The 18130-nt window shown below is 48.4% G+C and overlaps 1 protein-coding gene across 2 annotated transcripts in view; it reads left to right on the top strand.

The window, feature by feature from the left end:
* The window catches only part of Ptk2b (protein tyrosine kinase 2 beta), a 125280-nt gene that overhangs the window by 94232 nt on the left and 12918 nt on the right, over positions 1–18130 (top strand). For both annotated transcript variants that reach the window (XM_029468875.1, XM_021181314.2), the window contains exons 6-22: positions 5730–5792; positions 5979–6033; positions 6449–6589; positions 6894–6968; positions 7510–7611; positions 8543–8660; positions 9072–9111; positions 9492–9538; positions 10305–10355; positions 10782–10879; positions 11610–11694; positions 12011–12111; positions 12367–12482; positions 13545–13645; positions 13807–13896; positions 14711–14915; positions 17344–17452. In XM_029468875.1, the coding sequence (XP_029324735.1) occupies positions 5730–5792; positions 5979–6033; positions 6449–6589; positions 6894–6968; positions 7510–7611; positions 8543–8660; positions 9072–9111; positions 9492–9538; positions 10305–10355; positions 10782–10879; positions 11610–11694; positions 12011–12111; positions 12367–12482; positions 13545–13645; positions 13807–13896; positions 14711–14915; positions 17344–17452 (1597 nt within the window). The remainder of the gene's footprint in view (positions 1–5729; positions 5793–5978; positions 6034–6448; positions 6590–6893; positions 6969–7509; positions 7612–8542; positions 8661–9071; positions 9112–9491; positions 9539–10304; positions 10356–10781; positions 10880–11609; positions 11695–12010; positions 12112–12366; positions 12483–13544; positions 13646–13806; positions 13897–14710; positions 14916–17343; positions 17453–18130) is intronic.

Raw genomic sequence — 18130 nt, 5'->3', positions numbered from 1 at the left:
CACACACACACACACACACACACACACACGCACACACAGAGTTTCCCCTATTGTGATATCCCTCAAGAGTGGTGAAGTTCCTATGGTGAATGAATCTCCACAGATGCACCAGGATCACTCAGAGTCCACAGTTCGCATCAAGGTTCACCTTAGTGCCACACATCCCACGAGTGTGGCCAAACATCATGCAGAAGTTTCACTACTGTGAACATCTATTGTTTGTCTCGCCCTCCCCGGCCACCACTGACCTTTTTATTATTATGGTTTTGCCTTTCCCAGGGAATCACATAGTTGGGTTGATAGCTAATTGATACTTATTTATTATTTAGCAAAGGGTTCTTTATAGATGCCAAACACATCACTTTGTGTAAGCATTCTACTGTTGGGCCCAGGGTGGAAGCCAAGAAAATATACTTCAGATGTGGAAGCTTAAAAATGAAAGCTTTATTATCTGAGTGCCCAGGAAGGCGGCCAGTTCAGGATCTGAACCGTATCCCTGAAGGGAGATTGCACAACATTTTTAAAGGATGGGAACACAAAGCAAGGGGGAGCTGGGAGCGATGCAGCATTAGTTTGTGTTTTGCAATTGTATTTTGACATTATGGGTTAAGCAAGGGAGCACCCATTGGAGACTGGGCCATATCCAGGGTACTTGGCTTCAAGGTCCTTAATTCATTCTCCTAGACATTGGTTCCGGAGCTCAGAGAGATGTGTGGAGAAAGGAGTAGGTCAGCCTCGTGCAGTTAATTAGGGCATAACAGGTAACTGATTATATGTTTTTACAACATAGGCACCTTGATTTAGATAAGAGCAATTTCTATATTCTTTACTAGTTAACAGAGCATTAAGAAAACATTTGGAGAAGTGGGATAGGTGTTCATTCTTAGGCCTGGGAACATGAACTTGTTTGACCCTGTCAGCAGATGAAGAAGTTGTCCTTGAGAAGCAGGTCAACTATAGGGAAGTCCCCAAGTCCCCTAGGGCCTGGGACCTTGAATTCAGTTTTTAAAAATGAAATGGTAGTTCTTAGGGTAAGTTTCTTTTCCTTGTTCCCCACTGCACAGTAAACTATGAAGTGCATGGGCCATAAGTAACTTATCTTCTTTGACCAGATGAAACCAGGAATATTTCCCTTAGCCAGTGAGACAACACAACTTTCTGGGCCAAAGAATCATAGTGAATGTGTTACCCAGGGCTTGTTCAGAAGTGACTGACAAGGCTAGGATTAGAGAAAGAATACTCACCTTGCTTTGCTTCAGAAAATCAGGAAGGGATTTGGCCTTGCGGTTAACCTGTAAATGTTGGCAACAAGTTAACATTTTATTACTGCCAAGAGGATTTTGCATGTCTTTATTTTCCTTAGTTCTGGGGATTGGGTGTGGATCGGTTAGGAGTCTGCACCCGCCCATAGACTGCTGCCATCTAGTGTTTGCTTCTCAGAATTGCAGGCTCGGCCTGGGGAGCACCTACGGGTGGGTACTAGAGGCAGCCCAAACAACTGGCACCTCTTATCATTCATTCCCCTCTTCAGCCTGAGAAAAAGGTCTATTTTAAAGTTTTGTTTTTTGATTGACACATCTGCTTCTGTTGCTTTTGAAATATGAAATTGTTGTTAGCTTCCGTCATCACGCTGTGCGGCAGAGCATGGAGCTTAGGTCTCACATTTAACATTATAAAGTGGTTGGGTGTGGGAAGGTAAAGGCTTCCATATTTGGGCAACTTCTTTAAATTGTGTAAGTCGGTGCTACCTGCCTAGCTTTATCTGCAGAGGGAACTTTAAAGAATGTCTGGGGAAGCACGTATTTAAGGAAATGATTATTCAGCCCGAGAGTCTCTCCATCTTTGAAGCCTTTTCTGCCCCTCACTCACTTCATGCATCTTCCCACATGCTAGACTGTGTGGTTGGTTCTGTCTACCCTGGTAAACAAAAACATCAATGAATTGATGTCTTAGCTTTTTTTTGAATACTTTGAAATCTCAAAGCTCACCCCCAAAGGCTCACTTCATCCAACAAAGCCACGCCTCCTCTTCCCAACAGCCCAACTGGAATAGTCAAACATATGAGCCTGTGGGGGCCATTCCACCACATTCTACTCCCTGGCCCCCCACAAACTTGTGGGATCGTAATGCAAGATGCATCTAGTCTAACTGCAAAAGCCCTGTTAGTCTTTCAGTTTCAACACTGTTTAAAAGTCTAAAGTCTTCTTCTGAGACTCAAGGCAATCTCTTAAACTGTAACCATGTATAAAATTAAAAAAAAAAAAGGCAGACTGCATACTTCCAACATACAAGAGAACAGAATATACATTATAATTCAAAATGGGAGAAGAGAAGACACAGTGAGAAAAGACTGGGCCAGCGCAAGACTGAAAACTCACAGGGCAAACTCTGGGTCTTCTTACTCCATGTCTAAAGTCAGAGGACTGAGACGGGCTCCATCCCAGGGGTTCTCAACCTCCCTGAGGCCGCAACCCTTTAATACAGTTCCTTATGTTGTGGTGACCCCCAACCATAACATTATTTTGTTGCTACTTCATAACTATAATTTTGCTACAGCCATGAACTATCATGTGAATATGCAGGGGATCTGATCTACAACCCCCAAGGGGGTCACGACCCACAGGTTGAGAACTGCTGCTCTATTCTTTTTCTGCTGACTGCACCGTGCTTCTCTCTCTTGGGGATGCTTCCACTCCCTGTATGTAGCTCTTCTTGGCAGGGTCTTATGGCTCCAGCACCTCCTTCACATTGGGATCTCCAGAGCAATCCAGGCATAGCTTCATTCAGTAGCTTCATGTAGGGACTCCCCTGCCACACACCTGCCCTCAGGGGCTCTCCTCAACCATAGAGGAAGACTCCATGGTCCCTTTACTCATGTATCCTTTCTGACTTGAAATCTAGGATCGTGTGGACGACACTGCCATGTTTGACTGCCCATGTGGGTAGAGCCTGGCCTGTTGAATCACATTTGCAAAAAAAAAATTTCCTCTGTTATTGATTTATTACCAACCATGGGACAGAATCAATATTAGGCTGTCTTGGACTCTCCTCCACCAAAAAAACGAATCCAACACTTTTTAATTTAGCATCAGGCAGATTCTAAGGATAAGAGAAGTCAGCAGCCTCATATTTTGTTGTTGTTGTTGTTGTTAAAATATCACAAGAATGACATAGAGCCATGTGTCCAACAGTGATCTGTTGCGCCCACCTCGTCCGGCAAGGAAAATGCAACACGGTTGGATTCTTCTCAACAGCTTTATTGCAGGAATGCCTCGATGCTACGGGGAGCCCTGGGCACCCAGGGAGGACTCCTTATATACACCCCAGCACAGGGAAAAGCTTTGTGTCCTCCTGGGATTGGTCAGTCTGCCGGCACCTTAATTTGCATGCACCCTCTCAGGAGGAGTTGGCGCCAGATTCGGGCTAGCGTCTGCACAGTGGTGTTGTTTAAGGCGACGGTGTATCGGACGGAGCTGCCTACGGTGATCTTCTCTGAAACCTCTTGAATGGCTCTTCCATAGTCCACATTGCTCTGAGCACTATTTTCTTCCAAGCCTGTGCTAGGATGGCCCATTAAGCCTTACTTAAAGGAATCAACTGCTTTCCTAGCTAAAAGTTCCAAAGTCTTCCACATTCCTCCCCCCAAAACCAGCCTGGTCAGGTGTGTCATAACAGTACTCCACTCTGGGTACCAACTTTTTTTTTTTCCTATTGCTGTGATAAAATGCCATGATCGAGACAATCTATAAAAGAAATCATTTAATTTGGGTCACAACTTCAAAGGGTTTACAGTTAAGTTAATGGTGGCAGAAGGAAGGAGCAGCTGATCACATTCTGATCCACTGGGAATGTTGAGTCTTCTGAAACCTCAAAGCCATCCCCCGACAAAGCCACACCTCCCAATCCTTCCCAAACAGGTCCACCAAACGGGGGACCATTCTCATTCAAACCACCACACTTGGTAACTCACAAAGGACTAAATTCCCCTTTTTTAGTTCTGTTCCAATATTTGTGCTGTTAAAACAAGGCCGTGTGAGGGAAGCCAGTGTGTGCAGTTACCCAGGACATGTGTCATAGCTCACTCAGTCCTGGAGGGAATATGGACAACCACACTGACTAGAACAGTCCTGGGAAGGCTTGCTCTGAGGTTTTCTAGAAATGTCATAAGAAGCAGATAGCACTGGCTTGGGGAACTTCTAAAGCTGCCATGACTGATCTTGGAGAACTTAACCACAGGGTGCTTTGGGTGGGTGATGAAGCACCCTAGACGGGCCCCTTAGAGCTCCTAGTTGAACTTGCTCCTGGAGCAATCATTCATCCTGTGATTTCACGTCTGCAGACCTGCCCGACAGAGGCTCATTCTTCTTTCCTGGCATCGCTATTTTCAAAACCCAGCAGAGAGAAGTGGCAGAAGGAAAGAGCCATGGTTCTGCATTTTCCAAGTTCTCTCCTATTTAGGGACGTTTGGGGATGGGTAACTCCTTGTCAAGATGGGGCTTTCCTGGGTACACACTGTAGTGTACACCTCTAGATGCTGCTGTCAGCATGTGGAGCAACCAAAAGCACCTCCAGATGTAGTAAGGGTTTCAGGCTACAGGGGGATAGTGCCAAGTTGCCCCCATTTGAGGACACTTAGACCCATGCAAGGCACACTTGAAATGTGTTTAGGAAATAAAACACACAGCGTGACTGTAGATGTTCTTTTAGTTCAGTTTAGTTTTGAGACAGGGACCTTGTAACCCATGTTCACTCTATAGTTCAGGCTACCCTTAGACTTTGACATTCCTGCTGCAGGCTGAGAGTCCAGGTATAACCATATTCTTGGTTTCATCTCCTGGCTTCCATTCATTTGATATGGTTTAAGACTTTCTATCCTTTTCTCTTTGCTTGGAAGTAGATAGAATAGAGGTATATTCCAATATCGTTAACTAGAATTTAATAATATTCCTCAAGTAGTCATGAACTGTCCCTACCACACCATCCTCAGTCGAATGTGTCCCTTTTTGATTGAATAAGAACAAAAAAAAAAACTTTAATTTTTTTTTGCCTTACTTCATTCTACCCAGTGGTGTTTTAAACACATTCAATATGGAGGCTCCTGTCATGTTGTGTTCTCATTCTCATTCTTACTTTGTGTCACTTCTTTTCCTGTGTCAAACAGTGGAAACAAATGCAGATGATGGCCTGGTGTGTGTGTGTGTGCATGAGAGAGAGAGAGAGAGAGAGAGAGAGAGAGAGAGAGAGAGAGAGAGAGAGAGAGANAGAGAGAGAGAGAGAGAGAGAGAGAGAGAGAGAGAGACGGAGAGACAGAGAGACAGAGACAGAGAGAGGGGGGAACATGTATCATAGTGTGTGAGGAGGTCGAAGTTCCTCAGGCTTGGTGGCAAGCACCATTATAATCTGAGCCTAAGGACTGTTTGTTTTTGCTGATGCCTACAGAGCTGCTGTTTTCTCTCTCAGCTACACATCTGAGAAATCCAAGGACTAGAGCCCTTAAAGCACAGGGAGTCTCCAGGGAACTCATCTCACTGGCTTCCCCTTTCCTCATGGTTTCATAAATATCTGGTTTCATTGCTCTTTGAGTCTTGTTCCCCCCACCCATCCTCGGTGCTCCCTGGTAGACACAGATGCTCATAGGCCAGCACATGGATGTTGGGTGCCGCACTCGTAGGCTTCAGCCTTCAGCTCTCCGCCCTCTTCTCCATGCCATCTCTCCCTCTCTCCCCCAGGAGATTCTTCAAGGACATGCCCCACAATGCACTGGACAAAAAGTCCAACTTTGAACTCCTGGAGTAAGTTTTGTGTCAGACATGCATTTCCCCTACTCCTCCCCCAGTGTCCCGCTGTCTGGTTCACCTGCCCATCTCCCCAGGAGCCCTAGGGCTCAGTTCCCTGGTCTCCAGGCCCTCTCACCTCCTTTTGGTTGGTCAGAAGTTCAGCAAGTGTATCAAATGTGGCTTCTGTTTTCCTTCTTTCAGAAAAGAAGTCGGTCTGGACCTGTTTTTCCCAAAGCAGATGCAGGAAAATTTAAAGGTGAGGGAAGCAGAGATCAAGGAGCCCAGGGAGCCCTGTTCGATGTGGGTTAGGGACAAGAGCTAGAGAGTCCAGAGAAGAGGATCTATTGCCTTAGGCTACCTCACATAAGACAGCAGATGCACGTGATAGGCCCTCCAGGCCTGGGAATCAGGATGAGGTGCACCTGGCTCACAACTGCCTTCAAGGCCTGATTCCTTTCATGACCTGCGTGGTGGGATTCCATGCCATCCACCTTCCTTCAAAAGGGTTAGTGTGTGCTTCTGTGGAGATGGTCCTGAGCTTCAGGGACTATCTTCAGCTTAGTATCTGTCGTGGTGGAGACCCTGGGAGCCAAGTTGTAGCGATAGGCAGCCTTTCTATAAGATCTAAACAGGAAGTTGAGTTGACCCTGTACTCCCCATCCTCTGCTCAGCCCAAGCAGTTCCGGAAGATGATCCAGCAGACCTTCCAGCAGTATGCATCACTCCGGGAGGAAGAGTGTGTCATGAAATTCTTCAATACCCTAGCAGGCTTTGCCAACATTGATCAGGAGACCTACCGCTGCGAACTCATTGTAATGGCCTGTTCCTCTTACCCTCACCCTGCATGACCTCCAGGCCTCTGGGATGGAACCCGGGGGGGGGGGGGGGGGGGGGGGGGGGGGGGGGGGGGGGAGGGGGGGGAGAATGCTGGGTGTGGGGGAGGGGAAAGAGGAATGTGATCAGGGAGAGAAAAGAGATGGGAAGAGGTGAGCTGTATGGTGGAGTTTAGAATGGAAGAAGGGCTAGAGAGATGGTGGTGTTTGTCTACTTTAATGAGATATTTTTTTTAGGAGCTAGGCAGTGTGGTAAACAGTGCCCTTTCTCCTTTTATTCCAGCAAGGATGGAACATTACTGTGGACCTGGTCATCGGCCCTAAAGGCATCCGTCAGCTGACAAGTCAAGATACAAAGGTAGAGAGAGCCCAAGAGTGAGCCTCAGTCCAGCTCCGGCTCAGGTCTCTTTCCTCCTCCCTGCCTCTTCTTCTATCCTCCCATCATCTCCTCTCTGCCCCATTGCCCAGGGCAGAGACTTTATAAGGGTCTGACCTGGGTGTAGATTTGTTGAGAGGATCCGGGGATAGCAGCGAGGGTCAGATGGTTCCTTACTTACTGTGATGCTGGTGCACAAAGTGGAGTGGGGAGCAAGAGGATGCCATAGCTATTCTTGTGGTGCATAAGGAAGAGTCCCCCCTTCGATGGTAAAACAAGTTAGTGACTTCCTGGGAACCTGGGTCCAGCTCTGGCTCTAACCCCCAACCTGACATACAATCTTGGCAAGAGCACCTTTCTTCCCTTTTTCTTCTGCAACCTGAGCATCTTCGGTTTCTGAAATGGACTTGCCAGCAATATTCTCTCCATCCTCAAGAGAGATTCCGCACCCCTCATCTTGACCAGTTTCCTTAGTCAGATCCTGGGGATAAATGGTCTTCAGTCTTCCCTGTTTCCTTCACAGCCCACCTGCCTGGCCGAGTTCAAGCAGATCAGATCCATCAGGTGCCTCCCATTGGAAGAGACCCAGGCAGTCCTGCAGCTGGGCATCGAGGGTGCCCCCCAGGTGAGCATTTCTGGGGTACCTGGGAGCTCTGTGGATGAGATTTATTCAAGCCAAGCTGTCCAAGTCTGGGAGGGACTAGGGGTTCTCTGTTAGCAGATCTTGTTAAGCAACATGTACCCAGAATTGGCAAGAGAGAGGAGGCTAACACCAAACTCAATAATCAGAGTTCAGTCCCCACTGTCACCCTGACACCCAGTCCATGTACTGGAAGGAAAGAAATGACCTGTAGAGAATTTTTCTCTGGTCTCCACATTTATACAGTGGCGACTTTGTGGCCTCTCTCCTGCAACCAACAATAAACAAATAAGTATAAACCAAATTAAAACTCCACCCATTATCCAAACAAGGTATGGACACTATGCTAATGGTAAGATTTAAGGAAATTTGGAGGAAAATTACTTCTTTAATATTAAGAAAGAAGTAGAAAAAGTTTTAGGGTTGGTAGAAGTGACTGAAAATAAGGTACATGTATAGCAGAAGTCTAACACTTAGTGAATAAGCAATGGTTTAGAAATCATGATCTAAGGGACACGGGGCTCTTTTGTAATTAGAAGTAGAAGTAGACCACCAAACATTGGTTTCTCTTCTCTTAGCAGCATGCACTTAGCCCCCAATTCTGTCCACCTCCCAATTCTCAGTTTCAGCCTGTACACAATGAGTGCCCACCAAATACAAAGCATCTTGCTATTTGCTCAAAGATCAGAATGAGAGCCAGACCTGGCCTTGCAACAAAGATCACTAGGTAGCCAGCAGGAGGGACGGACAGTGCGCCCTCTGGTGGCTGTCTCTAATGACACATGCAATACTCAGGAAAGGCGTGGGTGGAGTCCCACAGAGGTGGGGCCGGGTCCTGCAGCCCTTTCTTCCTCCCTGGGGAAGGTACTCTAGCCCAGCTCTGCTTTCTCACCATTGGCTGGCCCCTTCTTTACAGTCCTTGTCTATCAAAACGTCGTCCCTGGCAGAGGCTGAGAACATGGCTGATCTCATAGATGGCTACTGCAGGCTTCAAGGAGAACATAAGGGCTCTCTCATCATGCATGCCAAGAAAGGTGGGTTTCTCGTGGGATGTAGACTAGCCCAGAGGTGGAAGGCAGAGGGAAGATCAGGCATTGGCCCTTACGTGGAAGCAAAGATTTTAGGAGTGCGAGGAGGTGCTAAGTCTATTCTAGGTGGTCAGCTACTGGAAGTAACTTCTCAAGGGGCTGTGTTTGCAGCCTCTGGCATAGCAGAGCCTTTGATAACATATAACTGTTCTGTTCTCTGTGATCCTGATTAGGGACCAGTCAGGAAATGGGTAAGACTGGAGCATGTGATGTTGGCAGGAGGAAGTTTTCAAAGAGGGTTCTAGTTCCAGCTTCCACCATGGTGCTGACAGGGGGCCTTAGATGCAGTGTTCCACCTGCCATCCATTCACCCATATGTCCCTGTCCCCAACCCTACCTTCCTCTACTTTCCCTTAGATGGTGAGAAGAGGAACAGCCTGCCTCAGATCCCCACACTGTGAGTACAAGAGAGATACCTCTAGGGCACAGGGCTGGAAGACTGCAGGGAACACCACCACCTCCCTTGGTTCTGAGAGAATGCTTGAGTCTCTTCATTTCATTAGGGTGTGTGTTTCCTCCCAGTTCACACCCATGGGAACATTCCCTGTTCCACCTGGTGCTATCTTGAGAAGAAGGCTTCTGTCTTTCCTTCAGCTCTTGCCCCTTGGAGTCCTGGGCTACACTCCCAGCTCACTGATAGCCAGGTTGGCTGTTTTTAAAGATCCCGCCCATCATGGGTGTGTGGATAGAGGCAGAGTGGGGCTACTTGACGGGGGGGGGGGGATGTTTCAGGGCTCTGGGGTCAGCTAGCTCCTGACCTCTTACCTTGTCCTACAGAAACCTGGAGGCTCGGCGGTCGCACCTCTCAGAAAGCTGCAGCATAGGTAAGCACGCTCACTGAATCCTCAGCCTCTGCTCCTCCCTCATGCTTGCCCGAGGCCTGTGTTTCCTCTGCCGATATTACTGAGCCTTCTAAGTCACAGGGGTAACTACCTTCTCTATCACTTCTCAATGATGGCTCAAATAAAAAAAAAATATATACCATTTGTTGTGATAACAAGTGTGAATAATTTGTACCATGGTACTGTTTTGATATTGGTCAGCTGTATCGGCACACACAATACTGTGTGACCCAAACCAGCCATTTATTTCTCCGAGTTCTGGAGGCTGGCAAGCCCCATCTCTGCAGATTCTGGCTGGAGAAGGCTTTAGGTTGGTCTTGCCGTGAGGCCACATGGTAGATACAGCAAGCTCTAGTTTCTTCTTTTAAGAGCTAATTTTAATAAGAGTCCTCTCTCCTCATGATGTCATCTGACTCTTATCACTTCCTAAAGGACACCAGACGTCACACTGTAGGGTAGGACTGGGACGTGTGAATTTGGGAGAGATGAAGACATCAAGTTAATAGTAGAGTAAAATGAGTGATGTGTCATTTGAAACTAACAACACTGAGAGAATAAGTTCGGGTCAAGCTAAGTGTCCCTGACTGTGTGGCTTCCTTGAATCCTGGTGTAGGAGTCTGGAGTCTCCTGCATGAGCCCACCCCCCACTCGATGCCCTGGCTTCCTAGGCAGGAGCCATGCTTTAATTCCTGGCTGTGCCCAGTGAAGACACATAGCCCATGGGCTGGGCCCCTTTCTGTCATTACAGAGTCAGACATCTATGCGGAGATTCCCGATGAGACCCTGAGAAGACCAGGAGGTAGGTACTTTAAGAGGTTGGTCATCCCTCCACCACTGTGGCCAGAGTCAGGGCCCTGGGAAGTGACACCATGAGTATTCATGGGACACCACAGGAGAACCTTCTGTCCTTCCTTCATCCTCATTTTCATGTGCTCAGAGAAAAGCTGAGAAACCCTTGGTTTGGGAGCTGAGATTCTCTTACAGATTGGCCTTGTGTGGGTCTGTGTAGCTTCAGTGAGGACCTTAAGAATGTGGACCTAGGACCAAGGGATCAGGGACCAGGGAATAGGGGACAGGACAATAGATCTTTCTAAAGCTGAGACAATGGAACCATCTAGATGCCATGTCCAGCTATGTCCTTGGATCTTTGCTGTTGAACCCTGTTGAGGCCAGCTGCACTCTGGACCCTGAGACCCCCCACCCCCTGTCTTCTCTTTCTATGCAGGTCCACAGTACGGTGTTGCCCGTGAAGATGTAGTTCTTAACCGCATTCTGGGTGAAGGCTTCTTTGGGGAGGTCTATGAAGGTGTCTACACGAACCATGTGAGTCTCAGACTCTTATCTGATGTCCCTCTCTTCTGCCTGAGAAGTGAGAGAGGAGTGGGTTTGGAGGTAGCAGCTGGCTGACACACAGTGGGTCCTCATTCACATGGCATGGGACTATTTCTGGAGCACCGAAGAAGTGAAGGGGACGAGAGTCAATCCTGAGATTGGGGAGCAGTGTACTGGAAGGTGGGGGAAAAACACTGCGGTCTCAGGCTTGTGGGAGAATGTAGAGGAGGGAGAATGGTAAGATGAGGTTAGACCAGGGCTGAAGCAGGAATCAGTGTTCAGGTCGCTGAAGCTGAGGTGAGCCTTGCCTATGTGGTTAGGCTGCCAGCAGGCTGGAGAAGGCAGACCCCATGGAGAGCAGAATGGTTGGAAGCCAACAGTAACGACAGAGAAGGAGGCCCTGTGTGTTCTGCCACACACCTGCTTGCCTTTGGGCAGATCACGTGACTCTGTGTCCTCATCTGGACAGAGGGATTAAGCATTCTGGTCTCTGAAGTTCTTTCTAGTTCTAACACCGAATGATCTGGAAGGAAGGAAACAAGGAAGAAAGCATGAAAAGAGGGAGAAAAAATAGGGAGTGGGGGGGCGGAGTGGGGCCAGTCAGGAGCCACACTGTTTGCCTAGGCTGGTAGTCAAGTCTGAGATGGTTGTGCTGAGGCTGAAGAGAAGACACCTTCTTCTGAAAAGCATTGGGGCCCCTGAACACACACTTCTATTGCAGAAAGGGGAAAAAGTTAATGTGGCCGTCAAGACCTGTAAGAAAGACTGTACCCAGGACAACAAGGAGAAGTTCATGAGTGAGGCAGGTAGGCATCCCCTGGGGAGAGGCCCCTGAGATGCTCCAGCCCCCGGAACGGGAGCTGGGAGGCCGGGAAGGAAGTCTGAGCAGCAACGGGACTCCACCCCCCACTCTTAATTGTAAAAGGTCTCTTGTCCCATGTTCCACAGTTGGGGCAGGAAACTGCATTTCTCTTTATGTGTCTAGGAGGGGAGGCTGTGTTGGTGGTGGAACACTTGCCTGGCATGCATAAGGTCCTGTTTGATCCTCAGCACTGGGGAGAGAAAAGCCAAGTGATTTCTGTATGACCTTTAACCTGCTTCATCTCCCTCGCCCTCCTTCAGTGATCATGAAGAATCTTGACCACCCCCATATCGTGAAGCTGATTGGCATCATTGAAGAGGAACCCACCTGGATTATCATGGAACTGTATCCTTATGGGGAGGTGAGCTCGGGGGCCTTGATAAGGGACTCCATGTGACAACCGGGCTGCGGTGGAGCAAGGCATGGGAGGCATTTACAGCAAAGGGTCTTTCCTGCCTTCTGTATTTAACTGTTAGGTGGAGGAATTGCCAAAACCTATTACCATCTTTGAATTTGCCCCTCAAGGGAATTGAAGGGTCAGTGGCTATCAGTAGCCTGGTGCCTTGGTGCCATGCTGGGACAGAAGGTCATTCTGATGTCCTATCTCTTCCTGCAGCTGGGACACTACCTGGAACGAAATAAAAACTCCCTGAAGGTACCCACTCTGGTCCTGTACACCCTACAGATATGCAAAGCCATGGCCTATCTGGAGAGCATCAACTGTGTGCACAGGTAGGAGGGGTGTGAGACTTTAACCTGGTTCCTGAGAGGGAGACAGTGCATAGAATTTAAGAGTGATATGGTCCTAAGCCAGGACCCCAGCCTGGTCTGTGATTGGCAACTGAGAGTGCTGGGCACTCCAGACTCACATAGTCTCCATGAAGCATTTCCTCACTGGGGAACTTGAAAGGTCCAAGGATACTGAGAGGAAGTCCAAAGTCTGAGGTCTCACTGTAGCTCTGTGCCATCTGCTGCATCCTGGCAAGTGCTGGGGGGAGGGGCTGCCCTCTGTCTCAGAGCTCTAGCTCCTCCACTTTGCCCTCTGCATGACACACAGCCTAGGAAGAAGGAAGTGGGCTAGAGAAGTGTCTGGAGCTTCCTAGGGTCTTTTGGTCTCCACCCTAGTTCTCCGATGTCCCTGAACCACCTTCTACTTTAACTATAGCTACACGGGTGGCTCTTCCCTGCTCTCCACTGGCTTTGTTCTCATTCCCTTGAGATCATGAGCCCCGAGGAGACCACAGTGGGATGCTCATCCCATCACAGACATGGCCTGTGTGACTTTGAGCCTGATTCTGTGCAGAGCCATAGAGGAGTTACAAACAAGTATTGCCCGCATCCTCCACTTCATCCATCAACTTCCTTGGAATACCTTCTCAATCCAGCCTGTTTCCTAGAACAAAGTCACGACCAACAGAAACAAGAATCCTTTTCACATTCTAGTATGAGGGTCAAATGGGGGTTGCACATGGCCTGGGGCTAGGGAGATGTGCTCACAGGTTTCCTTTATGTATCTGAAGCTGTGTGTTTTAAGAATCATCCTTTTAGTAGCAGAAACTGCAGGAAGTGGCATGGCCTGTGAGAAGCAGGAGGGCCCTTTGGGGTTGGTGTGTCACTCAGAATGCAGCTGGTCCAGGTCAGCGGATACTCCTCAAGGAGAGCTAGATACCCTGGTGGCACTCTCTTCCTGTCAGAAACCTGTTGGAATGTTCCTTCAGGCCGATGCCTGGCTCTCTCAGCGTGTGCCAGGGTCCCGAGGCAGTGCCTCATATTAGCCCTCGATTCTTCTTTCAGGGATATTGCTGTCCGGAACATCCTGGTGGCCTCTCCTGAGTGTGTGAAGCTGGGGGACTTTGGGCTCTCCCGGTACATTGAGGACGAGGACTATTACAAAGGTGAGGGCTTCCCAGTGGCCAGTACGGTTTATAGAACTCAGAATTCCAGAGCAAGGAAGTTGGGTTCAGGCAGCCTCGGCCAGTGGTCTCTGAAGAGTAGGAATACAATTCTAGATCTTACATCCCTAAATAATCCCTTAAACCTCTTTGTCCACTCAAAGCCTCTGTGACCCGTCTCCCCATCAAATGGATGTCCCCCGAGTCCATCAACTTCCGCCGCTTCACAACCGCCAGTGATGTCTGGATGTTTGGTGAGTGGCGATTCGAATCGGGTGGGCCTGGGAAAGTGCCCTCATGTCTGTGGCCTGAGCAGGAGGGCAGAACAGAGAACAAGGGTCTTACATGTGCCCCTCAGGTCCCAGTGGCACTGAGAAGTCCCAAAGGTTCAGAGAGTCAGAGCAGACATGGCATGGGTGAGGGCCTGGTTAGGATAAACTGGGCTCACTCCCTTGTAAAGACTCTTGTCAAAAGCTTGTACTACATCAGCCATCCCCAGGGACTGTGTGGGAAAGGCTTCATGGAGTCCTTAAAGAGAGCTGGCCAGCTTCTTTTAATGAGGAAGCTCAAGAAGAGAGAGAACCCAGCTGATGTGATGGATATTACCACTTTGCACATGACCCACCCACTGGGCCTGCAGCTATGTCTAGGAAACAACATCACTGCTCCTCCTGAGCATTCTCCACTTGAGGAAATGAAGGCTCAGAGGAGCCAGGGCCTTGGCCAAGGACACAGGCAACAAGTGTCAGTACTAGTATTAGAACTCCTTAACCCATGAAGAAGAGGCTTTGTGTCCTACCTGCCCATGAGGAAGTTCTGATGATACAGATAATAGCCTCCTCTGGATCCCCAGCATCTTAGTAGCTCTACAGGGAGGGTTCTAAGGAGCAGACTGTGGTTCATGTACTATAGGTATAAGCTATAGCTGTCTTGGCCTGGACCATTGTGATGGGCAGGACCTCAGGGGAGATTGTGCCGCCTCTAGTTGGAACCCAACACCAGTGGCCACAGTTATTGCTAGGGAGAACAAGTTGGTCCCTCCCCTGAGTCTTCCCTCTCTGCTCTCAGCTGTATGCATGTGGGAGATCCTGAGCTTTGGGAAGCAGCCTTTCTTCTGGCTCGAAAATAAGGATGTCATCGGAGTGCTGGAGAAAGGGGACAGGCTGCCCAAGCCTGAACTCTGTCCGCCTGTCCTTTACACACTCATGACTCGCTGCTGGGACTACGACCCCAGTGACCGGCCCCGCTTCACGGAGCTTGTGTGCAGTCTCAGGTGAGCATAAGGTGGGGAACTCTAAGTAGAGGATGATGCTGCAGATGCTGGGGGGTCTCCAGCCCTGTGCAGTGGGTATCTTTGTTCACCTTTGTCAGGAGGGTTCGGGTTAAAGTTGGTGACTTGATGCCTAATAGTGACAGGTAAAATGGCACTTGTACCAGCACTTCCTTCTGATCAGCAAGAGGAAGGTGCCCTCCCTTCCACTAGAAGCACACTGGGTGGCAAACAGTGTTGGAAGACAGAACGTTGAGACCAGGTTCACTGTTCCATGCAAGCTCAGAGGTGAGGGCAGGCAGCCTGGGGAAGCCTTGTTTGATCTGATGCCTCATGGAGCAACTACTTATGCCTGGGACCTTCTCTACTTTCCTGCTCCACTTGACAGTCCTTCTCAGTTATGGAAGAATGGGGGCGACTGTGCCCCACGGGTTACCTGTCTGTTCAGTCTGTTTGGGGACCAGTAGCCTACGGCTTAGATCCTTCGCAATGCCCAGCTGCTGGTTCTCCAGTGCCAGGAGGGCACTGGCAGGACTGTTGTCTATCTTAAGGATTCAGGGTCCCCATCTGCCTGCCTACCACTCATGAGTCATCAACTTCTTTTGGTTTCCTTTAGAGTAGGGATCCACAAACTTCTGTTAAGGGTCCAGGTAGTAAATACTTGGAGCTTTGTGGTCTATGTAAGTCTCTCTTGCAAACACTTAGCTCTACCCTTGCAGCCAGAGGTGCTGATAAAGGAAAAAGCTGGCTGTGTTTGATAAAGTTCCATATGCGTATGCCAAAACCTGGCATTATTTTTATGTCATAATTTTTTTTTTTAAAAAATCAATCATGAAAAAACATGATGACCATTCTTAATGTGAAACTATGGGGAAAAAAATAGGTTGGGAAGGTGGGCTTAGCCTGTGGCTGCCATTTGCTGACCTCTGTCTTAGGGAAACTTAGATAATGTATTAATATAGAGAGCTTAGATAACGTAGCAAACTGTGTGTGTGTGTGTGTGTGTGTGTGTGTGTGTGTGTGTGTGTGTGTGTATGGGTGGATGAATACACTGTGGAACAAGACCAGGGCCTGGGGAATGTTAGGCAAACATATTACCACTGAGCTACACTCCTGGCTCTATTATTCGAGGGTAAGAAAATAGGCTCTAGGGAAGACATGGAATCACATGCTTATAATCTCAGCATGTGAAAGGTACAGACAACAGGATCATGAGTTCAAGACCATCCTCAGCACAAATTTTTTAAAAAGGCTAATGGGGGGCCCAAGGGAGAAGCTAAGAAAGCCCAGGTAAAGATGACCCTGCATTTGTTTTTTGGCTTAGAGTCTCGAACACATTCAGAAAAACTGTAGTTTTGCAATGCCTATCTGCTCCTGGCTTCCCTCCGTGACTATTCTGACAAATTCTGCACCATCTGCTGGTCCTTCATCTGGAAGCCAGAAAGTTCTAGGATAAAATGTAATCGAAAGCTACAACCAGAGAGGATACAAGCTCTGGGGTGAGAATGGAAGGGTCTTGAGAACCCCAGGGAGCCTTGGTAGTTGCCTATCTCTGGGCTAACACCCACCCCTATCCCCTAAAGAGACTCAGGGCCCAGAGAACTCTGACGCCTCCTTCAGGCACAGCCTGGCAGTCCTTCTACCATGCTTAAGAAAGAATCCAACAAACCCTCTCCATCCTTGTGTCACACTTTGAGAACTTAAACAAAATACTAGCGAACTTTCAGAATCCTTTTGATTGACAAAACATAGTAGGCTATGGACACAATGTGTGTGTGTGTGTGTGTATACACAAACATATATGTACATGAATATATATGTGTGTGTGTATATATATATATATATATATATATATATATATATATATTTGAAGGGACAGTACCATTTGATAGTGCATAATGTTTAGTATTCCTTTGAACAAATGGACTTAAAGACTCTGCAGTAATTACAAGGGCCTCTGGACTGAGAAGTACTGCACTGAGAGAGAAAGTCAAGACCTCATTATGAGAGTAGACAGTAGCCCCAGAGAAAGCTATGGAGTGAGAAGGGGAGTATCTAATGTCATGGTGAATCTGGGCCCCAGTCATGAACTTGGATGGGACACTGGAGACGTAAACAGGGCTTTGTTGCCAGGTGCAGAAAGCCTGGGGGTGATGGGGGCAGAGCTGCCAGCCAGCTCCTGCCACCCATGGGACTGGCTTTATAAGGGCTTCTACCAATTGAATCCATCCGTGTGGCCCTCTCAAACCTTGATGTCCTTACCTTCAAGATCTATATCCTAATCTGTCTCAGAGGCACCTCCCAAGCCACTCTGTAGGGAAAATGGAGGTAGAAATGGGATCGGTGGTGGCCCTCATTCAGGCCTCCCCTGACTTCAGTCTGTTCCCCTTTGACCTGGTTGCTCTCTCTACCTGACCTGACTCCCCAACAGTGACATTTATCAGATGGAGAAGGACATTGCCATAGAGCAAGAAAGGAATGCTCGCTACCGACCCCCCAAAATATTGGAGCCTACTGCCTTTCAGGAACCCCCACCCAAGGTAAGCTCGGTCCCATGGCCACAGCAAAGTCAGGTTTCTTTGTGGCCCACTGCCTTCTCAGACCACCAAGAGTTGCTTTCTTACAATCCTCTCTCTGTCCTGAACCCAACCCCTAACCACCCATGGGGGTCCCATCGGGGGGGGTCCCATCGGGGGGGTCCCATCAGGAGAAATCTGTGGCCAGCACATAGCCTGTGGGGGGTGGGCAGGGGGAGTTGGAGCAAGAACTGCCCTTCAGCGTTACCCATGAAAACCAATGTGCTTCTTGGGATGGCAGATCAGGTATCCATTATGATAAGAAAGGAGAATGTCCCAAGCCCCTGAGATTCAGGCTCTATGTCCATGACTGCAATGACAGCCTTGGTCTCAGGATCCAGGACCCTGTGGCTCCACCAGAAGGTGGTTGCATTTCTAGGAACCAGGGCTGTATTAGCTAGAGCCGACAAAACAAAATACCACAGGCAGAATGACTTAAACAACAATTTCAGGAAACGGGAAGTCCACAGTCCAGAAAACCTCAAATTTGGCCTCTGGTGACGGTCGGTGGTCACTACTTTTCTCATCATTGTGATAAAACACTGGATGAAAGTAACTTAAAGAGGGAAGAGTTTATTTGAACTGTACATTTGAGAGTATAGTCCATCGGAGCAGGAAGGCATGGCGGCCAGAGGTTACATC

The sequence above is a fragment of the Mus caroli genome, chromosome 14, assembly GCF_900094665.2.
Source record: "Mus caroli chromosome 14, CAROLI_EIJ_v1.1, whole genome shotgun sequence".
NCBI lineage: Eukaryota > Metazoa > Chordata > Mammalia > Rodentia > Muridae > Mus > Mus caroli.
The sequence above is the reverse complement of the archived record's forward strand: the minus strand, read 5'-3'. Positions and strand labels throughout refer to the sequence as shown.